General features: G+C 41.3%; 1 protein-coding gene across 1 annotated transcript; it reads left to right on the top strand.

Annotated features, from left to right (window-relative positions):
- Window positions 1–1,642: 1,642 nt before the first annotated feature.
- LOC139703619 (zinc finger protein 709-like) lies at window positions 1,643–20,618 on the top strand. The gene is given in 6 exon segments (XM_071607105.1): window positions 1,643–1,804; window positions 8,296–8,348; window positions 17,328–17,454; window positions 17,748–17,808; window positions 18,372–19,002; window positions 19,004–20,618. Coding segments are annotated over 5 exon segments (2,400 nt in total). The 5' UTR covers window positions 1,643–1,804; window positions 8,296–8,300; the 3' UTR covers window positions 20,537–20,618.
- The last annotated feature ends 7,291 nt before the right edge of the window (window positions 20,619–27,909 follow it).

Raw genomic sequence — 27,909 nt, 5'->3', positions numbered from 1 at the left:
CTTCCATAGGGAATTTGAATTTTAAAAAAATGTCAGGATCTTCTTTTCACATTTGAGATTACTTTTATCTTTCCTGAAAAAGGTGCAGGTCCTGTGATCTCATAGTGAGTAACTAACTCAGGCCTGAATACAAAATGCCCCAAGGGCCCCTTGAACATTAGTGTTGGGGAGGGGGAGGCTCCCCTCCTCTGTCCCCACCAGCTGGCTTTCAGGGAACCTAATTAGCACCTTTCATTCTTATCTGTGGATTGTAAAGGACTTTCCCTGGGATCTGACTTCTTTCCTTTGGAGCTTAAACACCCAGGGAAGGCTCTGGGCCCAGAGCTAGAGGCTCCTTGGAGGCCACAGGCTCCCTTCCTGCATTCTGGTTTTGTAAACACACTCCCCGGCAGATATTCTCTGTCCATAAAGCTTTGCTTGAACTCAGAGCTGTGTCTTTCCTGGATATTTGTGCCAGCTACCCTAACACCAACCAAAAGGGTCCTGAAGGAAGGAGGCAAATACTGAAATGCTGGGTTCTGGACTTTTACCCTTTCCCACAGCAGATGACTCCTGGAAGGAAAAAAGCAAATAGTGAGGCTCTAGGTAACAAGGAACTTGCAAAGGTTGATATAGCGGGAGTCGCTTTATTGCAGGACAATAGAGGTATATATACTTAACTAATTACATACAGTTTATCTTAATTAACATAAACTAGATACAGCAGTCAACCAATAAGGAATCCTCATCATCTTAATGATTACATACAGCTTAACTTAATTGACATAATCTAGACACAGCAGTCAGTCATTAAGGAATCTCTATCATCTTAATGGCTCACTGGCATACTTCTCAAACCACTCCTCTTGGCAAAGTGCCAGGCACCATCTTGACTTGTCTGTGGCTCTCAACAGTTTCCCTTCTCCAGCTTCCATCATTTGTGGGCTATGTGCTTACAGTAATACCTCATTGCATCAATTGCATAGAAAAGCAATGTTATTTTACATATATTGCCTTAAATAAATCACAACCAATTTCATCTGTGACTTTCTCTCACTTTTTGAATCATCTTATTTTTTGCAGAGAATGGAACACAGGGAGTTGCATTTGCTACAAAAACACTCTACCACTGAGCTATGCCTGAGTTATTTTACCTGTTTCTTTAACGTTTTTGTGTGGCTTTGAGAAAATTTAAGAATACATGACACAAATTTGTTTTCAATTAAACAGGGCGTTGCTTTCCATAGCTCGGGCCATCTACTGAAAGGAACACAGGTGAGGAAGGTCATGCAATTTGAAACCTTAATAAAATTCTCAAGTTGCTCCCAATCGTGGACAGCACGGTTTCTAGATATCGCTGACCTTCCTAAGTCCTCCTCTTTAGATGTTGCCTTCTACACCAGGCTAAATACAAACGTTTCCCGCCAACCAAGGTCAGGTCCCAACACAGCAAGAAAGTCCAGCCTAAAAGCCTGGACCTGTCACGCTGGCCTGTTTTAGCCTTGATTGGCTAGGGTAGCTGTCACTCAACACTGGGTCTATGCCTGGAGGCGGAAATCAGGGACACTGGGGAGGAACTGTCCAATCAGATGCGCAGGCGGAGGGGAAGGGCGGGCTCTCACAATCTCGCATCTTTTCTTTCTCCCTTGTTGAGCTCGTCCTCCACTGCTCCGGAGTCTTACGGGATCCCCAGGCGATGCTGCACAGCCGTAGTCCCCACCAGCTCGGGTACCGGGAGATCCTCAGGAGGTCGGCGAGTCACGCCGAGCGTGCGGCCAGGACTGGCGGGACCCGGTCACCACCTGCCTTGGGGACCTGAGTGCCTGTGAGCTGCGGAGCTTGGGGCGAGTCCCCACCGGCGGGTGGCCCTGGGTCCTGTCCCCTGGTTCCGCGGCGGGTGTGGTAGATGCCGGCTCTCCGAGGTCAGCTGCACAGTGTATTACCGAGTCCCCGATGGCGGGTGGCCCTTGACTTTGGCCCTTGGTCCCTCCCGCTAGGTGCGTTGGGAGGCAGGTTCCCCAGGTCAGCTGCAGAGCATGGCCGAGTCCTCTCTGGCGGGTCGCCCTGGGCCCTTGTCCCATGGGTGAGCTGGGCAGCAGGTCCCTGCCCTCTTTTCTCCTCCCTGTTGGCGACCTCCCTGGTACAGATCTGGGCAGCTTATGTGGCCTGATGCTCCCAGAGTGCTTGGTGAGCAGGGGAGGGTCAGGGTTCTGGACCCAGGTGTGTTCTGATTGTGACATTTGCCCTTAGGGGTCCTGTCTGTCCCTCTTTCTCCCCAGGATTAACCTGTGAGTCCTACAGACACATACTCCTAAATGTGCAGGAACCGGTATCAAATCCATTTTCCATTCTGGAACCTGGCTCCTCCTAAGGCTGGCAGCAGACACCTGAAATTCCAGTTCCCTCCCACATTCCCAAATGCACCCTCCAGTTCACACTTTGCCAACCATTTGTTCCACTCTACATTCAAATAGACAGTGTTTTAATTGTGGTAGTTTCACTTATTAATGAATGTCATTTAAAAAAATTATCTTATTTATTTTTTAACATGCACAAACATTTCCCAAGAGTGGAATGCAGAGAGGAATGACCTGGAAGTTGAGTTTCAAAAGTACTTATTCCTCTCTTCATCTTGCCCAGACACTGCACCTATGCAGTGCCTTTGGGCAGAGGAGTTCTTTGGACATTGAACAGGATCCTGTGTCCTCAGTCATTGTTCTGTCTTTTCCTGGGGCCGCTGCAAGTTGCCCTAAGCTTCCCTGTGCCCTGCAGGGCGCAGGCAATTTCAAGCTCCTCATCAGCTCCTCCTAGAGGACAGCCTGAGGTGTTTAGTGCAGCCTCCCAGAGGAGCAGCTGGAGACACCCAGGTCAGGCAGTGAGATGCTGGTGTTGAGGGAACATGACACTCCTGGTTCCTGCCCTCTGGATGCCCTCAGAGCTTTGAAGGAAGAACAGTTATCTTAAAGAGCAGGGGAAACTGACCCCAGCAAGGTGAAGCAAAGCCCTACAAAGCTCTTCAGCAGCAGGAGGGGGTGGGAGGTTGTGCCTGGTGACAGAAGCCTGACCTGAAGCTGGAGTCTGACAGGTCAGTGTCCAGTGGTGCTACAGTTCCCCAGGTTTGTTGCCTTGGAAAGACTGGCTCAGGTATTTTAGTGTCAGTTTTTCATGAACTGTAAAATGTAGTTTATTAGTAGAGCTGATTAGAAAATATCCCTAAAGGGTAAGATAGAGATACAATTCAGGGGGAAAAAAAGAAGGCTAGAAACAGAAAAGAAAGGAACACTTGGCCTTATATTCCCTTAGTTAAAAATACTTATGAATGTTTTTGTTCCCAAGAGTGAATTTACCGACTTTCTCAGATGCCTTCTTTTTTTTGGGGGGAGCAGGTGTTGCTAATTTAAAATAGAATTCCAGGACTTTGCTTTGGGGATGCTACCTAGGAATAGAAAAAGGGAAAACCTATGTTTCAGTGTGGCTGCAGATATGAATGCCCCAGAAGAAAGTGTGGTAAAGATGTTGCTTTCTTTATTACAAAGATTCAACCTCACTAAGTTGAAGAGGGCCTTGTTAAGTTGCTGAGGATGGTTTTGAACTTATGTTCCTTCTGTATCATCCTCTGGAGTCACTGGGATTACAGGCCTGCACAGTACCCCTTTTCTCCTTTCAGATGTGTTCTTTATGGGAAAGTGGGGGTGGGAGAGTGGTTTAAAATAGAATTCCAGGGCTTGGCTTTGGGAATGCTACCTAGGAAAAGAAACAGGGAAAATTTCTTCCAATATGGTTGCAAAAAGTGAGTACATTAACCCAATTCATTGTGGTCGATGAATTGTTTCATTACAAAAATTCACCAAAACATCTGCTTCTGTAGTTTGCAGGGCTTTGGCAGTGGATGGGTCTGTTCTGTACCCTATGAACTGCAGGTGAATGTTTAACAGATTCTGTTGACAGAACTAGGCAATTCCTAATAGTAGTCACATATGACGAATGATTACCAAATATTATCTGGGATATAGCAATTAAATAACATGATTATTGTCTGAAAAGGAGTACCTAGGTTTTCCTGTTGAAATATTAAATATAAATGTCTTAATTTTTTTTCTCCTATAAACACAAACATCTTGTTTGAGTGATTTACTGGGTTCTGTAAACACTGAGTCTCTTTAGATTGAAAACTTGGCTGAGGAACAGAGATCCGTGATCCCAATGAGTGTAATCCAAGGCCAAGGTTGCATCTACTGTGAGAATGGTCTCCAAGCTTGGGGAAGAGTTTAGTCACCAAGTGGTGGTTCCTCCTGGTGTACTGTGGGTGACAGGGTGCTTCCCTTAGCTGGTTTGTGTTTGTAACCCAAGAGGAGGTCACTGAAGGTCCAGTCAGAGCTCTCTGGGCAGCCTCCCCTACGGAGGCCCAGGCTACTCAGACCAACCCTGAAAGGAGCCCTTTAGACTGAGAAGCTGCAGAGCTCTGGAAAGCTGGGGTCCTTAGGCAGATGTGGTGGGGGACTGGATGGGAAGGCTAAGGGGATTCCCTTTCTGAAGGTGCATATTGTCCAAGGCTGTTCCCGGAGTGTGCAATGAAACAAGTGCAGATTTGGGTGAGAAGTGACTTATTCTAAGGAGCACTGCAGGAGTGGGGAGAACCACAGATGAGCTCTGCAAGCACCCACAGCTCCTGAAGAAAAGGGCTGCTTTCCTAGGGAGGGGCAAACAGGTTAGGAAGAAGCTGGAGGGGAGGGCTGCAAGGAGGGGGGCAGGTCAGATCCCAGGTCAGTGAGTGTTTCCCAGAAGTCAGCCTGTTCTCAGGAGGGGTCAGGAAGGAGGCTGTATGTTGTTTCCAGCTGCCAGTGGGTTAGAGTTCAGGGTACTGGAGGAAGGAGGGAAACTTGAGTCAAGTTTGATTAACAAGTATTTGTTCTGATCACTGAAGAGAAAACTTCCTCTAATTGGTTATGAGGGAAGAAAGAGGGGAGGGATTTTCAGGATCAGTGTGTTTTTTCTGCCATGGGCTAAAAAGGGAGCATCTTCTGAGTTATAATGGGAAGGGGTGTCTGTGCAGGAACTGCTCTAGCAGAATGCAGAGGAGGGGGATTTCTTCAATCATAGATCTTTCACAGGAGTCCCTTTGGCACTTTCTTTTTCTTACATATCTTTTCATTTTGGCCAATCCTGAGTTGAGTCTTTTAAACTGAACATAAGGGATGTGCTTTGTTAAAATCAAATAATTGAAGTTGAGTAGGGGGTGACGGGAGTCCCCAGTTTGTAGTTCTTTGCTCTCAGCAGTGTGACTGGCCCTCCTGCCCTGAAGCTGGCATCTACACTGGGGCAGTATTGTGGAGCTGACCCTGAACTAGGGTTTGTGCTGACTGGTGGTGTCAGAATTGAACTTTTGAGTGACCGGTGGTTTTGGAGAATGGATTGGTGTTCATCAGACTCACATTGTAGGTGTCAGAAGTGGTTTCAGGAAAAAGGCCTCACAGGCCAGGACCTTCATGTGCCTCATGGTGGGTGCTTGGGTGACAGTGAGAACTGAGGTCCTGCAGGAGGGAACATTCCACTCTAGGGAGAGGAGAGCACAGTGACCTTCCAGGACCAAATGTCTGAGCTGCTCAGGTTTCCTTTATTCCCTAGAAGAAGCCACCTGGGTTGCATCTACTGTCAGAATGGTCTCCAAGCTCGAGGAAGAGTTTAGTCACCAAGTGGTGGTTCCTGGTGTACTGTGGGTGACAGGGTGCTTCCCTGAGCTGGTTTGTGTTGTTTTCTTTATCAAGTCTTGGTGCCATAAAATTCCAGTTTGTCTCAAGAAAAACCTGCCCCGCCCCCCCCCCCCCCAAAAAAAAAAAAGTCCTGGGGCACTCAACCTCTGAGCCACATCTGTGGCACTTTTTTTGAATTTTTTTGTTTTAAATTTATAGACATGGTCTCACTGAGTTGCTTATGTCTCCCTGTTTCTGAGCCTAGCTGTGAACTCATGATCCTTCATCCTCAGCAACAGGAGCGTGTGGGAAAACAGGCATGTACCGTGTCACCCTGCCAAGAATTTCATTTCTTCATTAGTGGAAGATTTTTATATTATCCATTAACATTTATTTGGATGCAGTAATTGGATGTAACAAGCACAGAGAGTTCTTGAAATAATTTTTCAACGCTCAGTTTAGTAAGAATCTATATACCCATATATTCCTGTCCAAATAGGGATGGGTTGGCCCTGGGCAGGCTGCCCTCTCTCCAACCTCTGCCTGGAGGTGAGTGCAGTGCCAATTCTGTCATTCCTTCTAGTTTAACCAGCTGTGAGGAAGCAGAATTTTTCTTAGTTCTGTCTTATTGAGTTTTCAGTACCTTAATGTTACCATTAGTGCTCTATCACTGGAGTTCTGTAATGTGCAATATGTGGTTTCTCTGCCTCAGTTGGTTAGACTCTTGTGCTGTCTGAGTCTTTGGGTCTCCCAGTTTTCTTCCCTGTTCCTGCTTCAGGAACCTCACTAGTTTCCAGTTTCATTTTTACGTTTTTGACAATTTCATTCTATTTTTAAATTTGGTCCCCATGTGTGCACCCTTTTGTACACATAGGAAAATTCTCAGGTTATTGATTATGGGTAATCTGCACTGCAGTGTGGTGGAGCAGCTCTCTCACTGTTCATCCTTGTGTGTTTACCCTCTTACCTGTCTATCCTTTTTTACTTCCATGTGGCTGTATATTGCTTTTCACTGAATATCATTAGCATGAACATTTTTCTGTGTATTTCCATGTTCTTTGAAATGGTTTTCAGTTATTTTCTCATGGAATTTATTTTTAGGTTATATTTTTTTATCTTTTAATTTTCCCTTCAAATGAATTCATGTCTCTTTGTAAAGACTGCAGACATCTGCCCTGAAGTAGAGTAGCCTTCTTGCCCCCTGTTGCAGTTTGGTGGAAGAGCCCCCTTTTTATAGATGTATCATCCACCATGTGGCCTGGGCAATGGTTTCATTAATGAGGTTCTTGGCATAAAGTTAGCTAGAAGAGATCAAAATAAAACACACAGACTCAGTTACCTTATTTCTATTGCCAGGTCCGAGACGGCTCCCCTCTCTGGCTCCAACCTCTAACCGCCCAGCAGGGCAGCAAGGATTACTCAGGGCTAGCAGGAGAGAGAGAGAGTGAACACGCCAGGGAGTAGCCTTTTATTGGGGAACATGAAATTCAGGGGATAATTCCATCCAATGAAGGTTGAGGGGGGACTGCACTCCAAGGTCAGGGTCAGTGATTGGGCCCCCGGGGTCAGTGGTCAGTCACACCCCCACACGGACGGGTTCTCTCATCAGGAGAGGGCCGGGAAAATTCGGACACAGCCAGAAGCCTCAGACCCTTAACGGGAGTCGCCCAGTCATGTGTCAGGATGGCTTCCCACAGTATCATTCTTTTTTTCCTTTGAATTTATCTTATTAAGTATATCTATAGAACAAGAAGCATGATGGATTTTGAGAGAGAAATTCTTAGGTTTCCCCTCCTGGACACAGGGAATGAGCCTTTCTGGGGCTGCATTTCAGCACTCAGAGTCTGGCCCCCAATATGGGAATGTGATTACCCCTTTGCAAGTGGGTATTTATTCTGAACTGTGAGTGAGGCAGGCTCTGACCTGAGCTGGTTCAAATGTTTGCTTGTTCTTTCACTGAGTTCTTTTTATTATTGTCATGTAATTCGTTTTTTATGCACTTAATACTTCCTGATTGTATTATTATTGTCTGAAAATGAGTTGACAGAGGAAAAGTGTGAGGAGGCCTTGCCCATAAAGTCCCTGCCTTTTCGCAAGTGATTTATGCCTGGCTCCCTCCTTCCCAGTCAGGCCTGACCAGGCACACACCTTCTGTGAGGTCATGGTAGGCTGCCTTGGAACCAAGGCTGTAATTCCTTACATATGCATGGGACTCTGTCCCCAGAAGAGCTTCCTAGCCAACAGGACCTGCTGTGGAAAGCCAGGCTCATCTCTGCATAAGTGGAAATGTCCCCCTGGTGGGGCAAGTCCCCTTGCAGGGAGGAAGTCCTGCCTGAAAAGGGCTTTTGCCAATACCTTGTCTTCCTGGCCTGTGTATCCAGGAGCATGATACATCTCCTGTCAGTCAGGGCCCCAAAGTGTGCATCTTTGGGTTGGGGTGAGAGAGGGGTCTTGTGGAGCCTTGGCTAGTTAGCAGGCAGCTGGTGGGAGGGGGTGGCCTTCCACAGTCTCAGAGGCCTGTATCTTTCACCCTGTGGAGCTCAGAATCCATCTCCAGGACTGTGTCTTCTCTGCTGTGTGAGGCCCAAGTGGCTCTGGCTCACATTTGTCTCCCTGTGACCCGCAGGTGCTATGAGGTCCATAAGAAGGATGTCAGGTCTCCCAAGAAGGCAGAAAATGGTGAGTGTGTGGGGCAGGTCTGGTCAGGTGGGAGGGAGGCTTGTTACAAGTGGTGAACCAGCCGTGGCTGGCCTCTGGCCTCCCACTGTCAGCTCTATAGTCAGCCAAGAGTACCTGAGTCAGATGCTGCTACAGCTCAGCCCTTGATGGCCATGGTGTGGGCTGGTGCAGGTGGGTTCCCAGTGTGCTGCCTGGTCTGTAGCCACTTTGGCAGAACCCTCTCTGCCCAGCTGGACCCCAGCCCTAGGTTCTCAGTGTGAAGTGAAGGCAGCGGGTCTCAGGGGATTCTGCCTTAGGTGTGGGGCTCCTGGGTAGAAGATGCTAGTCTGAAGGATCTGTTTCTTCTTCTCAAGGAGTCACCCTCCTTTCCCCCTCCTATGCCCTACCAGGGCTTTTGGTACATTCTTAATATTCCTGTCCTTTTCTCATATTTACAGATCTGACTCTCCCTCCAAGTTCACTGCATTTTCATCTCTTTTTGTGAATTTCCCATATGATGAAAGGAGAGAACAGTCACCTGGAACTTCACTGTTAAGAGAACTTGTGCCTCTCTCTCTCTCTTTTTTTTTTTCCTTCCCCAGGAATTGATACCTTATCAAATTGTGGAGAGGTTTCCTTTGGACCCCTCACAGGGTCCCATGTTTTCAGCCACTGTATTGTCCCGCCTGGGGCTGCCTCAAGTCCTGTAGGCGCCCTGTGTCCTACAGGAAGCAGGCAATTTTAGGCCCTGGGTCAGCTCCTAGAGGACATTGTGAGGTGTGTCATTCAGCTTGTGAGGGGAGCAGCTGGAGGCCCTAGGGCTGAGGAATTTCTTGGAATAGGCCTCATCTAGACAGCTGCCTCCTAGGGACACTGTCTCCCCCAAGCCCTGTTCCTATTCCTTGGAGACAGTGAGCCTGTGGATGCTGGTGCTGATGGGCCAGGTCAGCAGTGATTCCTGCCTCTTGCATTCTCTCACAGTTGTCAAGGAGGAAAACTCTCCCAGAGCATAAGGACCACTCACCCCATGCAGTGCTGTGCAAACCTGAAAGCCTCATAGACTGGAGTCATGGTCCAGGTCTCCTGGGAGGGTGATTATGGAGTGTTTCAGTGAGCAGGACCAGGTGGGAGATGTCCAGCTGGCAGGGACCTTACCAGTCCCTTGAGCCTGACACATCTGTGCTCCCTCAGCACCAGCACTTTCTGTGTTTATCACTTCAAATTGGTCTGCTTACTTATCAGAGACCTAGGTATTCCTTAAATGTCAAATGTATTTATTCAGGGGTGAGGTAAAAAATAAAAATAAAAAAGAAAGAGAAAAAAATTTCTATTTGATCATTGTTTTCATTGGACTTGTTTTAGGACTTTAAGAAAAAAAGCTCCTAATAGGTTATGTTGTTATTCTCATTTCCTTTGTTGTGCTGAGTGTCTAACCCAGGGCAGTAGTTCTCATGTATTCTCAAATTGTACCTTTTTTCCCCCTCCATTTGTATTAGTATATTAGTTATACATAATATTATGGTTTGTTTTATTTATTTATCTTTTTGCTGTCAGGGATTGTACTCAGAGGAACTTTACCACTTAGCCACATCCCGGGCCCTTTTTATATTTTATTTTTAGACTATCTCCCTAACTTGTTTAGGGCCTCACTACATTGCTGAGGCTGGCCTCAAACTTGCATCCTCTGCCTCAGGCTCCTGGGTTGCTACTATTACAGGTTTGTACCTCCTCGCCTGGTTAATGTTGGGTTTTATTTTTTACATAATGTGCAAGCATTAGGTTGGTGTAAGTTACTCCACTTCAGTCCCCAGTAATTTTCCTTTCTCTCCTACTTTCTTTCTGTTTCCTTACCTCTTCTCATTAGACTTCCATATATATATATGCTTTATAGATCAACATAATGGTGGAATTCATCATGATATGTCATCTATGTGCATAGGATGATCTGTTCAACTCCACTCCGGTATTCTCTCATTTCCTGTTTCCTCCCTTATCTCAGTCTCTGTCCTCTTCTTCACCTCCCTCTCTTCTATTTTCACGGGATCCTGCCTGCCCCACTTTTTGTCCTGATTTTGTTCTAGCTTCCACATATATGAAAGAAAACATTCAGCATCTGAGTTTCTGGCTCTCACTTATTTCACTTAGTGTGTTGTCTTCCAGTTCTACCCATTTTCATGCTAATGACATACTTTCATGCTTTATGACTGAGCAAAATCCCATTGTGTATGTGTACCTCATTTTCTTTATTCTTTTTTCTCTTGAGGGCGTCCTGGGCTGCCCTTGGATATGGTGAACTGTGGTGTGACTTTATCACTGTAACATGTTGGTGTTACACAGGGAGCTCAGGCTGCTCCCTGCAGGATGGTGCTGAGTCCCAGGGTTTACAGTAAGAACTGAGGTGCATCATGAAATTATGTGAAATTTGAGGCTGTTCCAGGGTCACATTTGTCCTGCTTCATTTTCCCTGTTTCCGTGTGGAGCAGCTCCACTACTATTTGGTTGACCTTCTGCTCCCTGAGGCTGCTGTCATTTCTCTTCTACATGGTGTTCCAGGTACCATTACTGCACCCTTGATTACTGCCGACTTGAAGTGAGCTTTGTACTCATGAAGTGCTAGTCAGACTGCTGTTCTCGTTTTCAAAGTCCTGTGGTATTCTGGGTCCCTCATAATGTTGAATGACCTTTTCAATTTCTAAAAAGGAATCATCACCCGGGATTCTGATGGGTTTAAATATAATTGGTAGATTCTTTGGGAGTATTGCCACCTTAATAACATTAAACCTTTAGTCCATGAGCATAGAATGGTATTTATTTGGATGTTGAGCTACTTCCACCAAGCATTACAGTTTAGAAAATAAGTTTTCTAATTTTCTATTTGCTATTTATTATGTATGTATTATATATTATTATTATATTGTTTATTCTTCTATATTTATTTTTTAAGTATCATTGTAAATGAACTTTTTAGATTGCATTTCAGAATTTTATGAGAAAAAAGTTGACTTTTTGATTATTAAAGTTAAGAGTTTTGTTTATTAATTTTTTCACTCCTGACCTTGGGAACATATCTTCCTCTTGGGTGCTTCCAGGTTTTGAAAATCATGAGTGCTGGTGCGCTGAACTTTGTAGGGCAGGATGTCATGTGGACCTATATTGTGAACTCATTTGGGTTTCCCCAACTTTGCGAAATGGCTTGGGGTCCAGGAACCACCTCTCTGACACATGAGATAGGGTTGATCACTTCAGCCTGTGACAGTTGAGTGGCTGTGGGCCTGTGAGGAGGTTTGTGTGAAGCCTCCGTGTGTTAGAGCCCTGGGACTTCTCAGGTATTGATCTCCTCCGTGTCCAGGCTTTCTGGTAGGTTCAGCAGTCAAGAAACCCTGTCAGATGTCCTTATCCACTTGTAGTAGAGACTGTAGGGAGCAGGAAGCCATAAATACAAGGCAAATGGGCACTGTGTCAGGTGGTCACTGTTGACAGGGTGATAGGTGGTGAAGGGTGCAGAGGTGTCCCTCTCTCCTCCTGTCTTGGTGCCTGTGGCAGCTGTCTCAGCCCATGTGTGGGTCTGAGTCTGTTACCTTTCCCACCTTTATATGGGTGGTGGAGTCCTTGGTTTTGCCTCAGTATCTGGTGCTGTGTGAGTCGGCCCTGAGGTCTGGAATGCTGTGATTTTGTTCCTGGCTTCCACGGGAGCCCCCCTCTTGCTGTGTTGTCTAGAAGTAGTGAGAGCAGGAATCCTTGACTTGTTTTTCTGTCACAGAGACAGGATTTTGTTCTTCAGTGTAGCCTCAGGTTTTGTAGATCCCTGTGACTTTTTAGGGTTTTTCATTCTTTTCCTGGTATGTGTGTGTTGATGTCTGTGGTTTTTTAGGGTTTTTCATTCTTTTCCTGGTATGTGCGTGTTGATGTCGTGAAGGTGGGTTTGATTTTTGTCAGCTGCTTTTTCTAGGTATCAGCCCTCTCCAGATGCATGATGTTCTGGTGTTTTCCACATTTCTTTGGGGTGCCATTTCACTCTGTTGGTGGTATCCAATGAAAGATAAAATTTTCACTGTTTAGTGTTGATTTGCTTTTAAATTGCACATGTGGATGAGGTGCAGTGAGCTAGTTGCACGTTCCAGTGTGTCATGATAAGATCAGGGCTTTAGCCCTTCTGACCCTTACAGTTATCATTTCTGGATCTGTGGACTACTCCCCCTGCTTTATTATGAAATGCACAGTGACATGTTGTGAACTACATGCTCTGGTCACTCTACTGTGCTAGAGAGCAGTCCTGCTGGCCCCGCCTGAGTGTATTTTAGTACCTGATACACAGTCTGCTCTTCCAGTCCTGCCCTGTCCCTTCTCCTCTCTCTTCCATGCTTCTGGTGACTACTCTTGTACTTTCTGTGAACTCAACTTGCAGCTTCTCTGAGTGAGTTTGTACACACAGATGTCTCTCTCTGTGCCTGGCTTGTTCCACTCAGTGTGGTGTCCATAGTTTCAGTCTCATTGCTGCAAACCATAGGACTGAAAGCCATTTGGTGAAATCAAGTTCATCTATTCTTTCATGAATCACATGGATGGAACAATATCCCAGAAACCATTCCCAAATCCACTGTTGTGAGATTGTGCTCTAGTGTTGTGAGATTGTGCTCTGCATTGTCTTCTAAGAATGAGTGAGGTTCACCTCTTCAGGGCTTTGGTCCATGTGGATTTCATGTAGGTATGTGCCATGAGGGGAGGGTCTGACTTCACGTGTCGACAAGAACACACAGTTTCCCAGCCATTCATTTTCCTGAAGGTCCTGTTTACTGGAATGACCCCGGTCCCTTGTGCAACATTTTTTCTTCTTTTTCTGCATGGGTCAGCAGTGTCCTGGTCCCCCATTTTCCCCTATTGTTGTATATGTCTGCCTTTAAACCAGAGCTACACTGTCTTTGTTAGTATAGTTGGAGGAGGTTTTGAAAGCTGGAAATGTGGTGCTCTGCAGTTTATTTTTTTTTCTTCTGTTGTTGATTTTCTTGTATTTCCATGTGAACATTAGAATGATACTTCTTACTTTTATGTAAAAAAAATGTCATTGGTATTTAGAAAGTGATTGAACTGACTTCATGGTTAATTTTTGTGTAGATTTACAATTCCTTTTGCTTGCAAATACCAGATATCTTTACATGTATCATTTCCTTGAAGTAGTTTGTAGTTTTAGTTGTGTCAGATTTTGTGGATAATTTCTAAACCTTTTTTTTTTTTTTTTTTTTTTTTTTTGTTAACGTGGTTTTCTCCTCCTGCTGACATCCTGGCTCTTTTCCATTTCAGTTGTGTATTTATTCATATCACTATGCACCCACACTCTCTAATGTCCCATCTATCTCAGGCTACTTTTTAATTCATTTTCATCTTTTAAATGCATTTGAATTTCTCATTCTTTGTTCTTGCTTACTCTTCTTATATAAAAATCTTTTTTTTCTATTTTTCTAGAAAAAAACATTTTGAAACTGTTTTAGTTTTGTATTTCACACCAGAATGTGTAATGAATTAACATGTGTGCAAGGAATGAGGAAAATAATGCATTTTTTCAGTTTAATACCATTTTGTGTTGACTCATCTTTAAAATTGCGTGTGAATGTTTCCACTTCTCAACAATGCATTCTGTTATTAGTCAATTTTTTATATGAATTTCAAACCACTGAAAACTTTCTTTTCTCTTGGCCCATCTCATGGTTCATCTCTCTGCTAACTGTAAAGAAGGGAACAAAGAAGGCTTGTGGGGAGCCACTCCAAACACACACACACACACACACACACACACACACACACACACCTTTAAATCCTGATGCACCTTGAGGATCCGAAAGATCACTGTAGTCTGGTGCAATAGTGGCATGACTGGTGACTCGGTCTTTTCCCTCGTTCAGATAATAACGTGTGGCACTGGGAGTGGCTCTAGGAATAGGGTGCACCCAGAGGGGTTGAGCTACACTCACCTGTTCCCTTGTAATCCTACTTCTTGCCTCATTTGAATGGCTTCTTCCCATTAAAAGGGTTTAGCACCTGCTCCTCTCTCTTTCCATGGACCTCTAAGGTCAGAGGAGCCATGACAGGACCCAAAGAAAAAGGTATTTCTGTCTCTGATTATTTTTGTGCAGCTCAGTTCACTGGACTGGGTGTTTTAGTCATGGAATACAACAGAGACTTACCCATACAATGCAGAGGCAAGAAACAAGTGGCTACTCCTCCTAGCACCATGTTTATTTATCTCCCAAGTTACGTAGCTTGTTGTTACCATGACTACATTATGATTTAGTCTTCCTTTAATCCCAAGTGCTAACTAACTGACATAAGGTCCAGGTTCATATAAACACAGAACCCCTTTTCTCTAAGGACATCACCATAGAAATTACATAGTGAGCCTGTATAGTTATCTTAATAGCTTCAAAGAGAAATTGCTGGACATTCCAAGCACAGGAAACAGAGCGCCTGTAACCGCCCCCCCCCCCTGCCCCCCAGGAGTTTGCTCACCAGAAGAACGCTTCCCTGTACATTTCCATGGTCAGAGTACCTACAGGTAACTCTATGCTAGCTCTGTCCAATAGTATTATTTAAAGTTCTTTATTTATACTCAGGTGTCACTTAAACATTCTGGTAGTTTATATTTAGGCTGCCTCACCATTGCACATACACCACAGTGTATTCACACAGTCCTAGAACGAATAGCTATTACATACCTAGGCTGTATCATGTCAGTACTTCCTAGGGTCCAGCCCCACACAGCATTTCACTTAACAAGCTACCAAAGTTGATCATGCATTACATTTTTTTGCACCACCATCACTACAAACACCGCAATAATCCCTTTTCTACTGATAACCATTTTTATGTAGCCCATTATTATCCAAAAATGTCTTTGACCAAAATATTGTTATGTGGCACATGACTATATATTATATAAGCCAAACAGTCTGCTATCTAGAACATATTGACAGGTGTTACATATTTCTTATTCTTATTGGGCTAGGACAAGTACCTTCTGTTGATGACTAGGAATTTGATTTGTGAAATGTCAGAAAAGGGTTTAACACTTTTTCCATTGTATTCGATATTTAATTGGAGGATATTATAAATTCTTTATTCATGATTGTTCTTTTAATTAGTAGGTTACATTTCATCTGCAGTAAAACACCAATAAATTCCAATTGGTTTTCTTGGTGAGCTCAATCCCCAGTTACCATGTTATGACCACCTCAATGAAATGTTGTCTACTAAGGAAGTTCTTAGACTCTGTTTTCAGAGGGTTCTTTTTCTTTTTTTAATGGGTTGGCGATCATTGATCCTGGAGGTTCTACATTGTATGAGTGGGACAAAATAAAACAATTTCCAGAGTAAAGCAATCGTTCAGCACATACTGTGTTGCTTACTTACACTGTCAAGCACTGTGACTCAGTGTAAATGCTTAGTTTGGTGAGATCCCACCAAATCCTTACCTCTGTCTACCAGCTAAAGTACAACGTAGCCAGTAGGCATTTCTCAGGATAGGTACTGACAGGTAACTAATATTAACTCTCTGTGCACATGATGTCGTAGGGTTTCATTATTCCGTGTATTAGACATTCACCCTACAAAGATCTTAGGGGTGACCCAGGAGCATGCCTTACTCCCTGGACTAAAACTGTTTATGCTTTCATGGATAGTTCAGTTCTTATATTGAAATGTGCATTTGAGGAAGTAAGTGCAAACAGAGTACATGTTTAACAACCAAATCATAGACTGAATATTTAGAGATCATAATTGTGAGAACATCTCACATATTAAGAGTAGAGCCCTCATGCTGACCATCAGCAGAGGAAAAAAAAAATTCCTTCTCAATTTTAGTTCAGGCATGCTACTGAGTCACCCCTAAGATCTTTTTAGGGTGAATGTCTAATACATGGAATAATGAAGCCTTACTATATCATGTGCAGAAGAGACCTAAGATTAGTTCTCCTGTCAGTACCTATCCTGAGAAAGGCCTACTGACAAAGTTGTACTTTAGCTGATAGAAGGAGGTAAAGATTTGGACAGGATCTCACCAAACAGCATTTACACAGAGTCGCAGTGATGAATGATTGCTTTACTCTGGAAATTGTATTATTTTGTCCCACTCATACAATGTAGAACCTCCACGATCAATGATCAGCAATCCATTAAAAAAAAGAAAAAGAACCCTCTGAAAACAAAGTCTAAGAGCTTTCATGATAGGCAACATTTCATTGAGGTGGTCACAACATGGCAATGGGGGATTGAGCTCAACCTGTGTGATTACAACCAAGACAACCAATTAGAATATATTGGTGCTTTATTCCAGATCAAATGTAACCTACTAATTACAAGAACAATCATCAATAAACAACTTGTAATCTCTTCAAATTAATATCAAAATATAATGGGAAAAGTGCCAAATACTTTTCTGACATTTCACAAACCAAACTCCTAGTCATCAATGGAAGGTACTTGTCCAAGCCCAATAAGAATAAGAAATGTGTAACACCTGTCAATATGTTCTAGATAGCAGATTGTTGTCTTACATCATATACAGTCATGTGCCACATGATGTTTTGGTCAATGATATTTTTGGATAATAATGGGCTACATATAAATGGTTATCAATAGAAAAGGGATTATTGCAGTGTTTGTAGTGACGGTGGTGCAAACAAACCTAATGCATGATCAATTTTGGTAGCTTGTTAAGTGAAATGCTGTGTGGGGCTGGACCCTAGGAAGCACTTACATGAGACAGCCTAGTATGTAACAGCCATTCCTTCTAGGACCCTGTGAATACACTGTGGTGTATGTGCAATGGTGAGGCCACCTAAATATAAACTACCAGAATGTTTAAGTGCAGACATAGTACAAGTTTAACAACCATATCATAGACTGAATATTTGGAGATCACAATTGTGAGAGCATGTCACATATTAAGAATAGAGCCCTCATGCTGACTTTCTGTCCTGGCCTGCACTACATTTCTGTGGGGTATTTTAGAATTCAGTGGTCTTCGAGGATGTGGCTGTGAACTTCACCCAGGAGGAGTGGGCTTTGCTGGAACCTTCCCAGAAGAGTCTCTACAGAGATGTGATGCTGGAAGTCCTTAGAAACCTGGCTTCTGTAGGTAAGGATGAAATTTCATTGCATAATCATAATCAAAGACAGAGCACCTGAGAGGTTTTTTTTTTTTCCTCATGAATTGGAATGTGGGAAAGGGAATACTTTGGAAAATAAATTGGACCTAATGTCATTGCACTCTGCAGCGTAAATACCATACTCCTGTTTTGTTTTTTTTTTTTTTTTTTCTTTTTTCTTTCTTTTTTTAATGGGTGCATTATAGTTGTTTAAATTGTAAATCCCATAATGCATTTTGAAATCATGATGATTCATAATGACTTTTCATGAACTACATTTCAGGAGATGGATGGAAGGACCAGAACATGGAATATCAGAACACAAATACTGAGAGAGACTTAAGGTAATTTGTATTCGTATGAGGAAACAGCACCATGAGGGAATTCTAGCACATCATATAGTTTCACAAATAAGCAACAAAAACAATCATGAGATAAATTATATTTATTCTTATTTCACCAAATATAAAATTTAATGAAAGATAGATGTTAACTATTTTCAAAAAAATATTGACTTGTTGACAGTGTCAACAAACTTCATTTATGATAGCACTGCTTTAGTAGCAGCTGTGGAAAAGCAGTTTTACAAAATAATTGTTACATTGACTTTCAAAGAGCATACAATATAGACATGACAGAAAACCCATACTTTACCTGATATTGGTAATAGTATAAGTGCAATGCTTATTAATAAATATAAAGTATTAATGATCCAACCATAAATTGTACTTTTAATTTTTTTACAGAAGTCATATGGTAGGCTCTGGAAAAATTTGAAAAAGTATTCAGTGCAGAAAAACCTTTATTGAGATTCCAAATCTTAGTCTTAAAAGACCATTCCTGCTAGTCAGTTCATGTGAAAGCAATATGTGTGGACAGGTCTTCACATGTCACGTTTCCTTAATAGGTCCATCATATCTCACTCTGCAAACAAACTATATGAGAATGAGGAGTGTGGCAGAAAGCTATATGAATGTAAAGAGAAGAGAAAATCCTCCATTTCTCTCACAAGTGTTCAATGCCACAAGTCAGAGCACACTGTAAATGGTCCTAATGGAGGTCTGACATGTGGAAGAGAGTTCAGTTGTTCCAGGTGTTTTCAAAAATATCAACCATCTCATATTGGAGAGCAGCCACCTGGATGTAAGCAATGTGGAGGTGCCATTACTATTTCAAATAACCTTCAAATGCATGATCAAACTCCTACTGGAGAGACAACTTACAGATGTAAACAGTGTGGGAAAGCCTTCACTTATTCATATTCCCTTCAAATACATAAACGAATTCATTCAAGAGAGAAGTGCTATGAATGTAAAGAATGTGGTAAAGCTTTCACTACATTTTTTTACCTTCAAATACATAAACAAACTCATACTGGAGAGAAGCCCTATGAATGTAAACAGTGTGGTAAAGCCTTTGTTTCATCCACTAAACTTCATAAGCATGAACAAATGCACACTGGGGAGAAGCGCTATGAATGTAAAGAATGTGGTAAAGCCTTTGCTACTTTCTCTTACCTTCGAATACATAAAAAAAATTCATACAGGAGAGAAGCCATATGAATGTAAGCAGTGTGGCAAAGCCTTCACTCGGTCTTTTTACCTTCACTCACATGAAAGAACTCATACAGGAGAGAAGCCCTATGAATGTGAACAATGTGCAAAAGCCTTCATTTCTTCCTCTTCCCTTCAAATACATAAGCTAATCCATACTGGAGAGAAGCCCTATGAATGTAAGCAGTGTGGCAAAGCCTTCACTCGGTCATCTTACCTTCACTTACATGAAAGAACTCATACTGGAGAGAAACCCCATGAATGTAAACAATGTGGTAAAACCTTCACTCATTTATCTTACCTTCGTCCACATGAAAGAATTCATACTGGAGAGAAACCCTATCACTGTAAACAGTGTGGTAAAGCCTTTTCTTCATCCAGCAAACTTCATAGGCATGAACAAATTCACACTGAGAAGAAGCCCAATGAATGTAAACAATGTGCAAAAGTCTTCACTTGTTCTTCTGAATTTCAGGTACATAAACAAACTCATATTGCACAGAAGCCATATGAATGTAAGCAGTGTGGCAAAGCCTTTACTCAGTCCTATAACCTTCAGTTACATGAAAGAACTCATACTGGAGACAAGCCCTATAAATGTAAACAATGTACAAAAGCCTTCACTTCTAACTTTTCCCTTCAAATGCATAAACGAACTCATACAGGTGAAAAGCCCTATGAATGTAAGCAGTGTGGCAAAGCCTTCTCTTGGTCATCTACCCTTCGCATACATGAAATAAGTCATACTGGAGAGAAGCCCTATGGATGTAAACAATGTGATAAATTCTTCACTACCTTCTCTTACCTTCAAAAACATAAACAAATTCATACTGGAGAGAGGCTGTATAAATGTAAGCAATGTGGCAAAGTGTTTAGTTCCTATGGTACCCTTCACTCACATGAAAGAGCTCATACTGGGGAGAAACCCTATGAGTGCAAAGAATGTGGAAAAGCCTTCACTGCTTTGTCTTGCCTTCGAAAACATAAACGAATTCATACTGGAGAGAAGCCCTATAAATGTAAGCAATGTGGCAAAGCCTTTACTTCCTCTGGTACCCTTCACATACATGAAAGAGCTCATACTGGGGAGAAGCCCTATGAATGCAAAGAATGTGGAAAAGCTTTCACTGCCTTCTCTTACCTTCGAAAACATAGACAAATTCATACTGGAGAGAAGCCCTATGAATGTAAGCAATGTGGCAAAGTCTTTAATTCATCTGATAACTTTCGCAGACATCAAAAAACTCAACCTGGGGAGAAGCCCTATAAATGCAAAGAATGTGAAAAAGCTTTCATTTTCTTCTCTTACCTGCAGCAACATAAACAAGTTCATACTGGAGAGAAACCCTATGAATGTAAACAATGTGGTAAAGCCTATAGTTCATCTGGTACCCTTCGCAGACATGAAAGAACTCATACTGGAGAGAAGCCCTATGAATGTAAGCATTGTGGCAAAGCCTTCACTAAGTCCTTTAACCTTCATGCACATGAAGGAATTCACAGTAGAGAGAAGCTCTAGGAATGTAAACAACATTGAAAAGCCTTCACTACTTCGTCTAGCCTTCAAATACTTAATCCAAATCATACTGGAGAGAATCATTATCAGTGTGAACATTGTGGGAAAGCCTTTTTCTTCATTTAGTTACCTTTGCTCACATGAACCAACTCATATAGGAAAGAAGCCTTATGAATGAAAAAAAACAATGTGGGAAAGCCTTTGCTTCAACCTGTGAACTTCCCTCCCATGAAAATCTCATCCTGGAAAGAATATTTACATGACTATGTAAACATCATGATAAAACTTTTAATCATTCCACTTATCTTCATGTGCCTGAACAGACTCATACTGGAGCAAAGCTTTATGTAAACTATGTATTAAAACCTTCATGGTGGGGTTGTGGCTCAGTGGTAGAGCATTTGCCTAGCATGTGTAAGGCACTGGGTTTGATTCTCAACAACATGTATAAATAAATGAATAAAATAAAGGTTCATCAACATCTAAAATGTTTTTTAAAAGAAAAGAAAAATCTTCATTTTTTTTCCTCTCTCTTTTTCTTCAAATGTGCAAACAATCTCCTTGGAGAAAGGCCCTCTGAGAGTAAATGGTGTTGTAAAGCCTTTAGGAGTTTGGCTTATCTTCAAATACATGAAAAAACTCATACTGGAGAAAACCTTGTGAATATAAACAACGTGGGAAAGCCTTTACTTATTTCTGTGGACTTTATGTACACAAAAACATTTATACTGGAGTAGAGCTCTGTGAATGCAAACAGTGTGGTAAAACATTCACAAGTTGTATATATCTTCGTGTACATGAACAAACTTACACTGGCGAGAGTATAAGTTTTGGTGAGAGGCCTCCTGAATATAAACAATGTGGTACAACCTTTGCTTATTCCAATTCAATTTGAAAACACTAACTAGGGAGAGGCTGTAAGAAAACAACCTGGAAAGGCTTTCAGGACTTTCACTCACCTTCGGTTGCATAATGCACTCATACTGCATTGAAAATCTGTAAATGGAAGCAATGTAAAAAATGTTTCTCTTATTCTTTTTTTTTATATATTTATTTTTTAGTTGTAGTTGGACACAATACCTTTATTTAATTTATTTATGTCTATGTGGTGCTGAGGATCGAACTCAGGGCCTCACACATGCTAAGCAAGTACTCTACTGCTGAGCCACAACTCCTGACCTCTCTGATTATTAGCTTCAAATCATAAACAAATTCATACTGGATAGAAGACTTGTGAATGTCAACAATGTGAAAAAGGCTTCAATTTATCTTCTACCTTCAAATACAAGAACAAACATACTGGTGACAAGTTTGTTGTGTATAAACAATGTATTAAATCCTTCATTTGTTGCAGTGATATCCAAAAACATGAAATAACTTGTATTAGAACAAAGTTATTTTAATTAAACAATCAGAAACACCTTCTTTTGGTGCAGTTCCCCTAATAAATATTAAAGAATTGGTAATGTAGAAATCCTATTTGAATGCAAAAATTCTGGCTAATGATTCAGTTTTCCTGGTCATCCTTAAATATATGACAGGATCCACACTGAGAAAACCTTGAATGTTAACGAAGTGGTAAATCATTTTTTCCCTATTGCTTTCAAAGCCATTTCACTCATGGTGGAAGAGAAACTGTCTAAATATGTGATATTTACTTCTGTTACAGGAAAGGTAGTGGAGCAAAGGAATGTGTGGAAATGTCCGATTTTTACAGTTTCTTTGAAGAACATAAAACAGTTGCACAGGTTGAGAAACTAAACCAGAAATCTGATAGAGCCTTCACACATTCCAGTTTGATTTATGTGTCAGATTTCCATTGCACTGACAAAAATACCAAAGAAAATTCAACCTAAAGGAGGGAAGATTTATTTTGGTTCAAGATCATATAACATTCAGTCTATCATTAACTGACCACCTTGCTTTAGGCCTGAGGTGAAACAGAACATAATATGCGATGGTGTAGGAGAGAAGGACTTCTTACCTCATGGCAGCTGGGAAGGAGAGAGATGGAAAGTAAATTAAGTACATCACTAATTGCTAACGAGTTTTTATTGTACAGACTGTAGTTGTGGCCTTTCTATTTTCAGTGCTTCTACTTCCCTTGATAGTGTAGTGTGCACTTGTGATGGAGTTCACATCATTTATGCATAATGTTCCAGGTTCTGATTTGGAAAATAAGAAAAAACAATGTTGCTAGTTTCTACTAAAGCATGGGAAAGGCTACCTCAAGTGTTCTGAGGGGAAAATCCCTAGTCAGTCTGTGAGTTTTTCTTAGCAGACTGTTTAACAGCATTCCAAAGGTCTTATGAGAAGGTTTGATGGACTTAGACAAAATCACTCTGCATTTTGTACTAACCCTAACAAGAATGGATCACATTTCCTGAAGACTGAGGTATTGACTTCCATTGTAGGTTACTGGGCAGCTAAACTCTTTCACTGAACTACACAGAACATGAGGAAGAAGTTACCTGTGCAACCTGCAAGTCTGCAAGAGTACCCCCAAAATGTTCAGAAGAAATTTATGTAGAGAGAAGAGTAGTCATTTGTAGTGTGCAGTTCTAGAAACCTAGTAACAAATGACCTGGCTTACCAAGATTCTTGAATGCTACTTGCATTATGTCAAATATCTTGACTACTACTTGCATTATGCCAATATGACAACAATTATGCCGATTCCTTGGTATCAAGGTACAGGATGGTTCTTTAGTTGGTCTTGAACCAGCCCAGTTCTTCCCCACCCCTCTTTGTTGTTTGTAAGTGTCAAGAATAATTGTGAAGTGTGGACATAGAAGAATAAAGAGCAATCCAGTGCACCACTGGCCAAACTTTCTGTGTCATGGAGAAGGTGAAGTGGTGGAAGGCAAAAGGTAAGAGGCCATAGCCATGGAAAGTGGAAGGAGATGGGGAGAGAGCTCACAGACCATACCCTTCCCTGGCTCGGGGGTCAGAACAATGGACTGGAGTCTTTAAAGGTTTGGTCTTATGTGTTAGCATCAGAGTAAATGTCTCTGTTCTTATTTTCAATGAATCCAATTTCCTAGGGATAAGTGAGAACAATATTGGGACGGGTTTTGGAGGAAAATTATTGACATTTTCAAGTCTGGAGGGTAGGTGGAAAGGAAGATATAAATATTTTTAGTATATTTGACCTGGTGTTTCAGTTTCCTGGTGTGGTCACTGAGCTCATGGCAATGGGGAACAATGTCCCAGAAGAAAAGACCCATGTCCAAATCCTGAATGCCACTTCCTTGTATCATGGAATCTGCTTTATATACTAATTTATTTCCAGTATATTCAGATGCAGATTATTGCAACAGAAATTGTGTTAGTGGATGAACTATTGCAAATTTATTTTTACTAAATATGCTATATCATCCAGTGATTCATTGAATTCACATTTCAGTAATTTATTAATATGAAAAAATGAATCATTAAGTTCGAAAGCACTAATTATGTAAGGAAAATAATAAAGTAGATGCAGAGGCAGGAAAGTAACTGCTTGTCCAAGTGGCCACATTTATTTATACCAATAGGTACATTAGATCATTAGTACCATAACCAACTTGTTTCAGTAAAATTGCTTATTCTACAGTTACATTCACAGTTACATATGCAATGTCAGGAGATTTGTATAGCTTTTAAGAAAATCCATTGTATGTAATTACTGTTACATGGATAGATTTAGGTTCAGTGAAACATTGTGTTTTTCTAACAAGCGAGTCCCTGTATTACCAGGAGCTCTGTGCCTGAGATGAAGGTCGAAGCTGACAAGAGTAACATAGAGCTTCCACATGAGGGTCAACACTACAGCAGCCAGGCATCCCATGTCTTTATACAGACGTTTCCCAGCAGCCAGGCATTCTGCTCTTTGCACAGAAACTTTCCAGCAGGTAGGCATTCAGTGCCTTTGCACAGAAACTTTCTAGCCACCAAGCATGCCACAATCACAAAGTTTATCAGAGACCTCAATCCCAAACACAGAACCCCTAAATAAGTGCTTAAGAAATAATACTTAAATTTGTTTAACAAATTTGTAAAATAAGTTTGAGAAATTTCAGGATATGATGTTCTTAAAACATGAACATGTTCAACCAGAGAAATGAGACAAATCAATGGAGCAAACTAGAATTCAAAGAAACCCACACAGATTTAATTCTTGACAAGGGTGCCAAAAACATATTGGAGAAAGTTCAGCCTTTATGAAAACACTGCTGTTGGAGAATAGGTTATTTCTTTATAAAAGAACAAGACTGGATCCCAATCTCTCACTTTTCACAAAATCCAATTCAGTATGGATCAAAAGGCTATGAATTAGACAATAAACTTTGTTGAAACTCCAACATAGTTGCAAGCAACAATTTCCTCAGTAGAATCCCTGAAGGCCAAGAATAATTTGAAGAAATAATTTGAAGAGTTAATAAAAGGGATGATATCACATTCAGAATCTTCTGCAAGGCTAAGCAAACAAAATGTGGAGAATCCATAGAAGAGGAGAAAGTCTTAGTCCACACTTCTGAGAGGAGTAATATCCAGTAAGCATAAAGATCTCTAAAAATCTTATAATAAAAATAACCCAATTAATAAATGAGAAAATGAAGTAAACATTATTAAAAGAAGAAATACAATTGTATATTATATAAGGACCAGGCACATGGAGGAGGGAAGAATAAGGAGAAAGAATAAATGCTGATAAATGATCATGGCAGTTACATTGTTATATTTTGTGCATGTATGATTATATAAATATACCCTACTAGTATACATAAGTATGTTTCACTAATGAAAATACAGAAAAAAAGAAAAGGTCCATTCAATCTAATCTTCAGTCTCAGTATCTGAAGTTCTCTTCATCCTCATTGTTCTCTCCTGTTATAGACAACCATAAGGAGGAGTTTTCCTCTCATGACCAGTACTATTTAGGAATCAAGGAGTGTATGGGAAGGCAGGTAGAGAGTGAAGGTTGCACATTCCCTCTGGGGTAATTTCAATCCCATATTGCAAACACTAGGCAGTTCCAGGAAAGTTATTCCCTATGGACCTTTCCTGACCTATGCTGGGTTATATTGTCCATCTACTTCCTCTACTTAGCTCTGGAAACTCATGGATGTGCTATTAGCATCTAAGCAGGTGTTCTAAGCCAGTCCTCCATACATAGGGCACATGATTGTTTCACAAGAAAAATACTCAGGAAGTGGTGATATAAAATGAGAACTTTGCTTTAAGGAAATAAGAAATTACTGTATTCTGAGGCATATGGGAATTACCATGGCCTTGGCACAGTTTCATATTAACCTTTGTGACTTTTTTTTTTTTAACCATGGAAGAGTTTTGGTGAGATTTTAATCCCATGGAATGAATTTTGTGCATCAGTAGGTTTACCAAATTCTTTCTTGGAGTCTTTATATAGGCAGGCAAGGAGATGTGCTTAATAGATTCAGATATTATCTTGTAGAATTTTTAAAGATTGATGTAGGGAAGAGGTTAGCTAAACTTAGTGATATGGTTTCATAATAACGGCGTGAGAATGTTAGATCAGATGTAATATGTGAAAATACACGTTTTAAAGGCACTCATAGTCCAATATAATTATGTTCTTGACATGCAATATTCCTCCCTCCAGAGTCATGAAGGTCTGCTCAATCAAGGTCTTGCACTGTGCAGGATCTCCAATACTTATCCAGCTTCAGAGAAGTTCAGACCCTTTGGTCTAAGCATGACAATGTGCATGCAGACCTTGAAAGTCTTGATCATAGCATTTGATAAAAGAGTCTGAGAGAAAAGAATGTAGCCTTCAGGAAAGGGAAATAGTTCTAATGCCTTTAAGGAAGCAATCCCTGCATGATGTTAGTGATACTAGCCATTGTGAGCTTGTTCTCAGTTTAAGTGATTTCCAATGATGTTTGGAGTATTTAATATAACAATTAGAAAAAATTCTAGTTTTTTTCTCCTGGCCAATTTGAGTCAATGGACATTGAGTCATGTTCAGTGGCTGGGTCTAAGAAAGGTTTATCTTTAATGTCCAAATTATTGTAACTCTCATTCCTTCTATTTGTATTATTTTGTGAGATTCAAAATCTTAGGGAATCCCATATATATAGTCAACAGAGTAGAAGTGATTGTGAGGTAGGTTAAGTCAATATGCCATCGTGCTCCCAAGCATTTTCTGCATCTGATGATAGCATTTACATCATCTGAGATTTTGAGACAATCAAATTGTTTCTATAAATAGTAGTTCACTTGTGTGATCAATATGGTTAGGTCCAGATTTTGGGATGTTTACTACAATGCAAGGAGTGGATGTCCACACAGATTTGTTGCACTGGGAAACAGGTTCAGCTGCAATAAGTTGACCATTATATTTGTCATAACTTATTGTCTTCAGGAATAATGATAAAACTGTTATGCAGTTGACTAGACCCATGTTAACATGTTTTATTTATTTATTTTTTCATAGGAAGAAAGTTTGTTTTTGCTGGAAAGGTTTGGTATATAAAATAAAGAGATTTCCAAAGGGGAGTTGTTATAGTTTGGATCTGTGGTATTCCCCAAAATTTCCTGTTAATGCAGAAATATCCAGAGGTGAAATGATTGGATTATGAGAGCTATGATCTTATCTGTCCATTCTAGTTTGGATGGATTGACTGGGTGGTAAAAGCAGATAGGTGGGGTGTGCGTAGGTGGAATGAGTCACTGGGAGCATGTCCTGGAAGGGTTATTCTTCCTGCAAACAGTTCCTCTGCTGCTTGACACACCATGACACAAGCAGATTCCATCAGGTTGGCTTTTCCACCAAATCCTACTGTCTCACCTTGAGCCCAAAGAGACACAGTCAAGCCATCTATTGACTGAGACCTCTGAAACCAGGAGCCAAAAATCAACCTTTCCTTCTCTACATGTTTTTGTTGCATATTTCATCAAAGTGATATGAAAACTGACCAAAATATAGTTCCCTTTTAGTAGACATGGTTTAGGTTTATGTTGTCCCACAAAAGCTCATGTGTGAGACATCAGAAGAAAGTTTAGAGTTGAAATGGAGGGTGATGAATATTTTAACCTAATAAGCTCATTAATTCACTTTAATAATTTAACTTGGTGGCAACTAAGCAGGTAGGGTGTGGCTGGAGGAGATAAATAGTTGGAAATGTGACTCTTGTTTAATGTTTTGTCCTTGGTGAGTCTCTTTCTCCTTCCTGATTGCTGTATCCAGAGCTGCTTTCCTCTTCTAGACCCTTCTGACATGGTGTTCGGCCTCACCTTGGGCCCGCAGTGGAGTTAGCTGTCTGTGGTCTGACACCTTTGAAACCATGAGCACCAATTAAACTACCTGCTCTAAAATTGTTGTCAGGTCTTTCAGTCATAGCAGCAAAAAAGCT

This window comes from Marmota flaviventris (genome assembly GCF_047511675.1).
Source record: "Marmota flaviventris isolate mMarFla1 chromosome 5 unlocalized genomic scaffold, mMarFla1.hap1 SUPER_5_unloc_1, whole genome shotgun sequence".
Classification (NCBI taxonomy): domain Eukaryota; kingdom Metazoa; phylum Chordata; class Mammalia; order Rodentia; family Sciuridae; genus Marmota; species Marmota flaviventris.
Note: the sequence above shows the minus strand (reverse complement) of the source record. Positions and strands in the feature narration are given on the sequence as shown.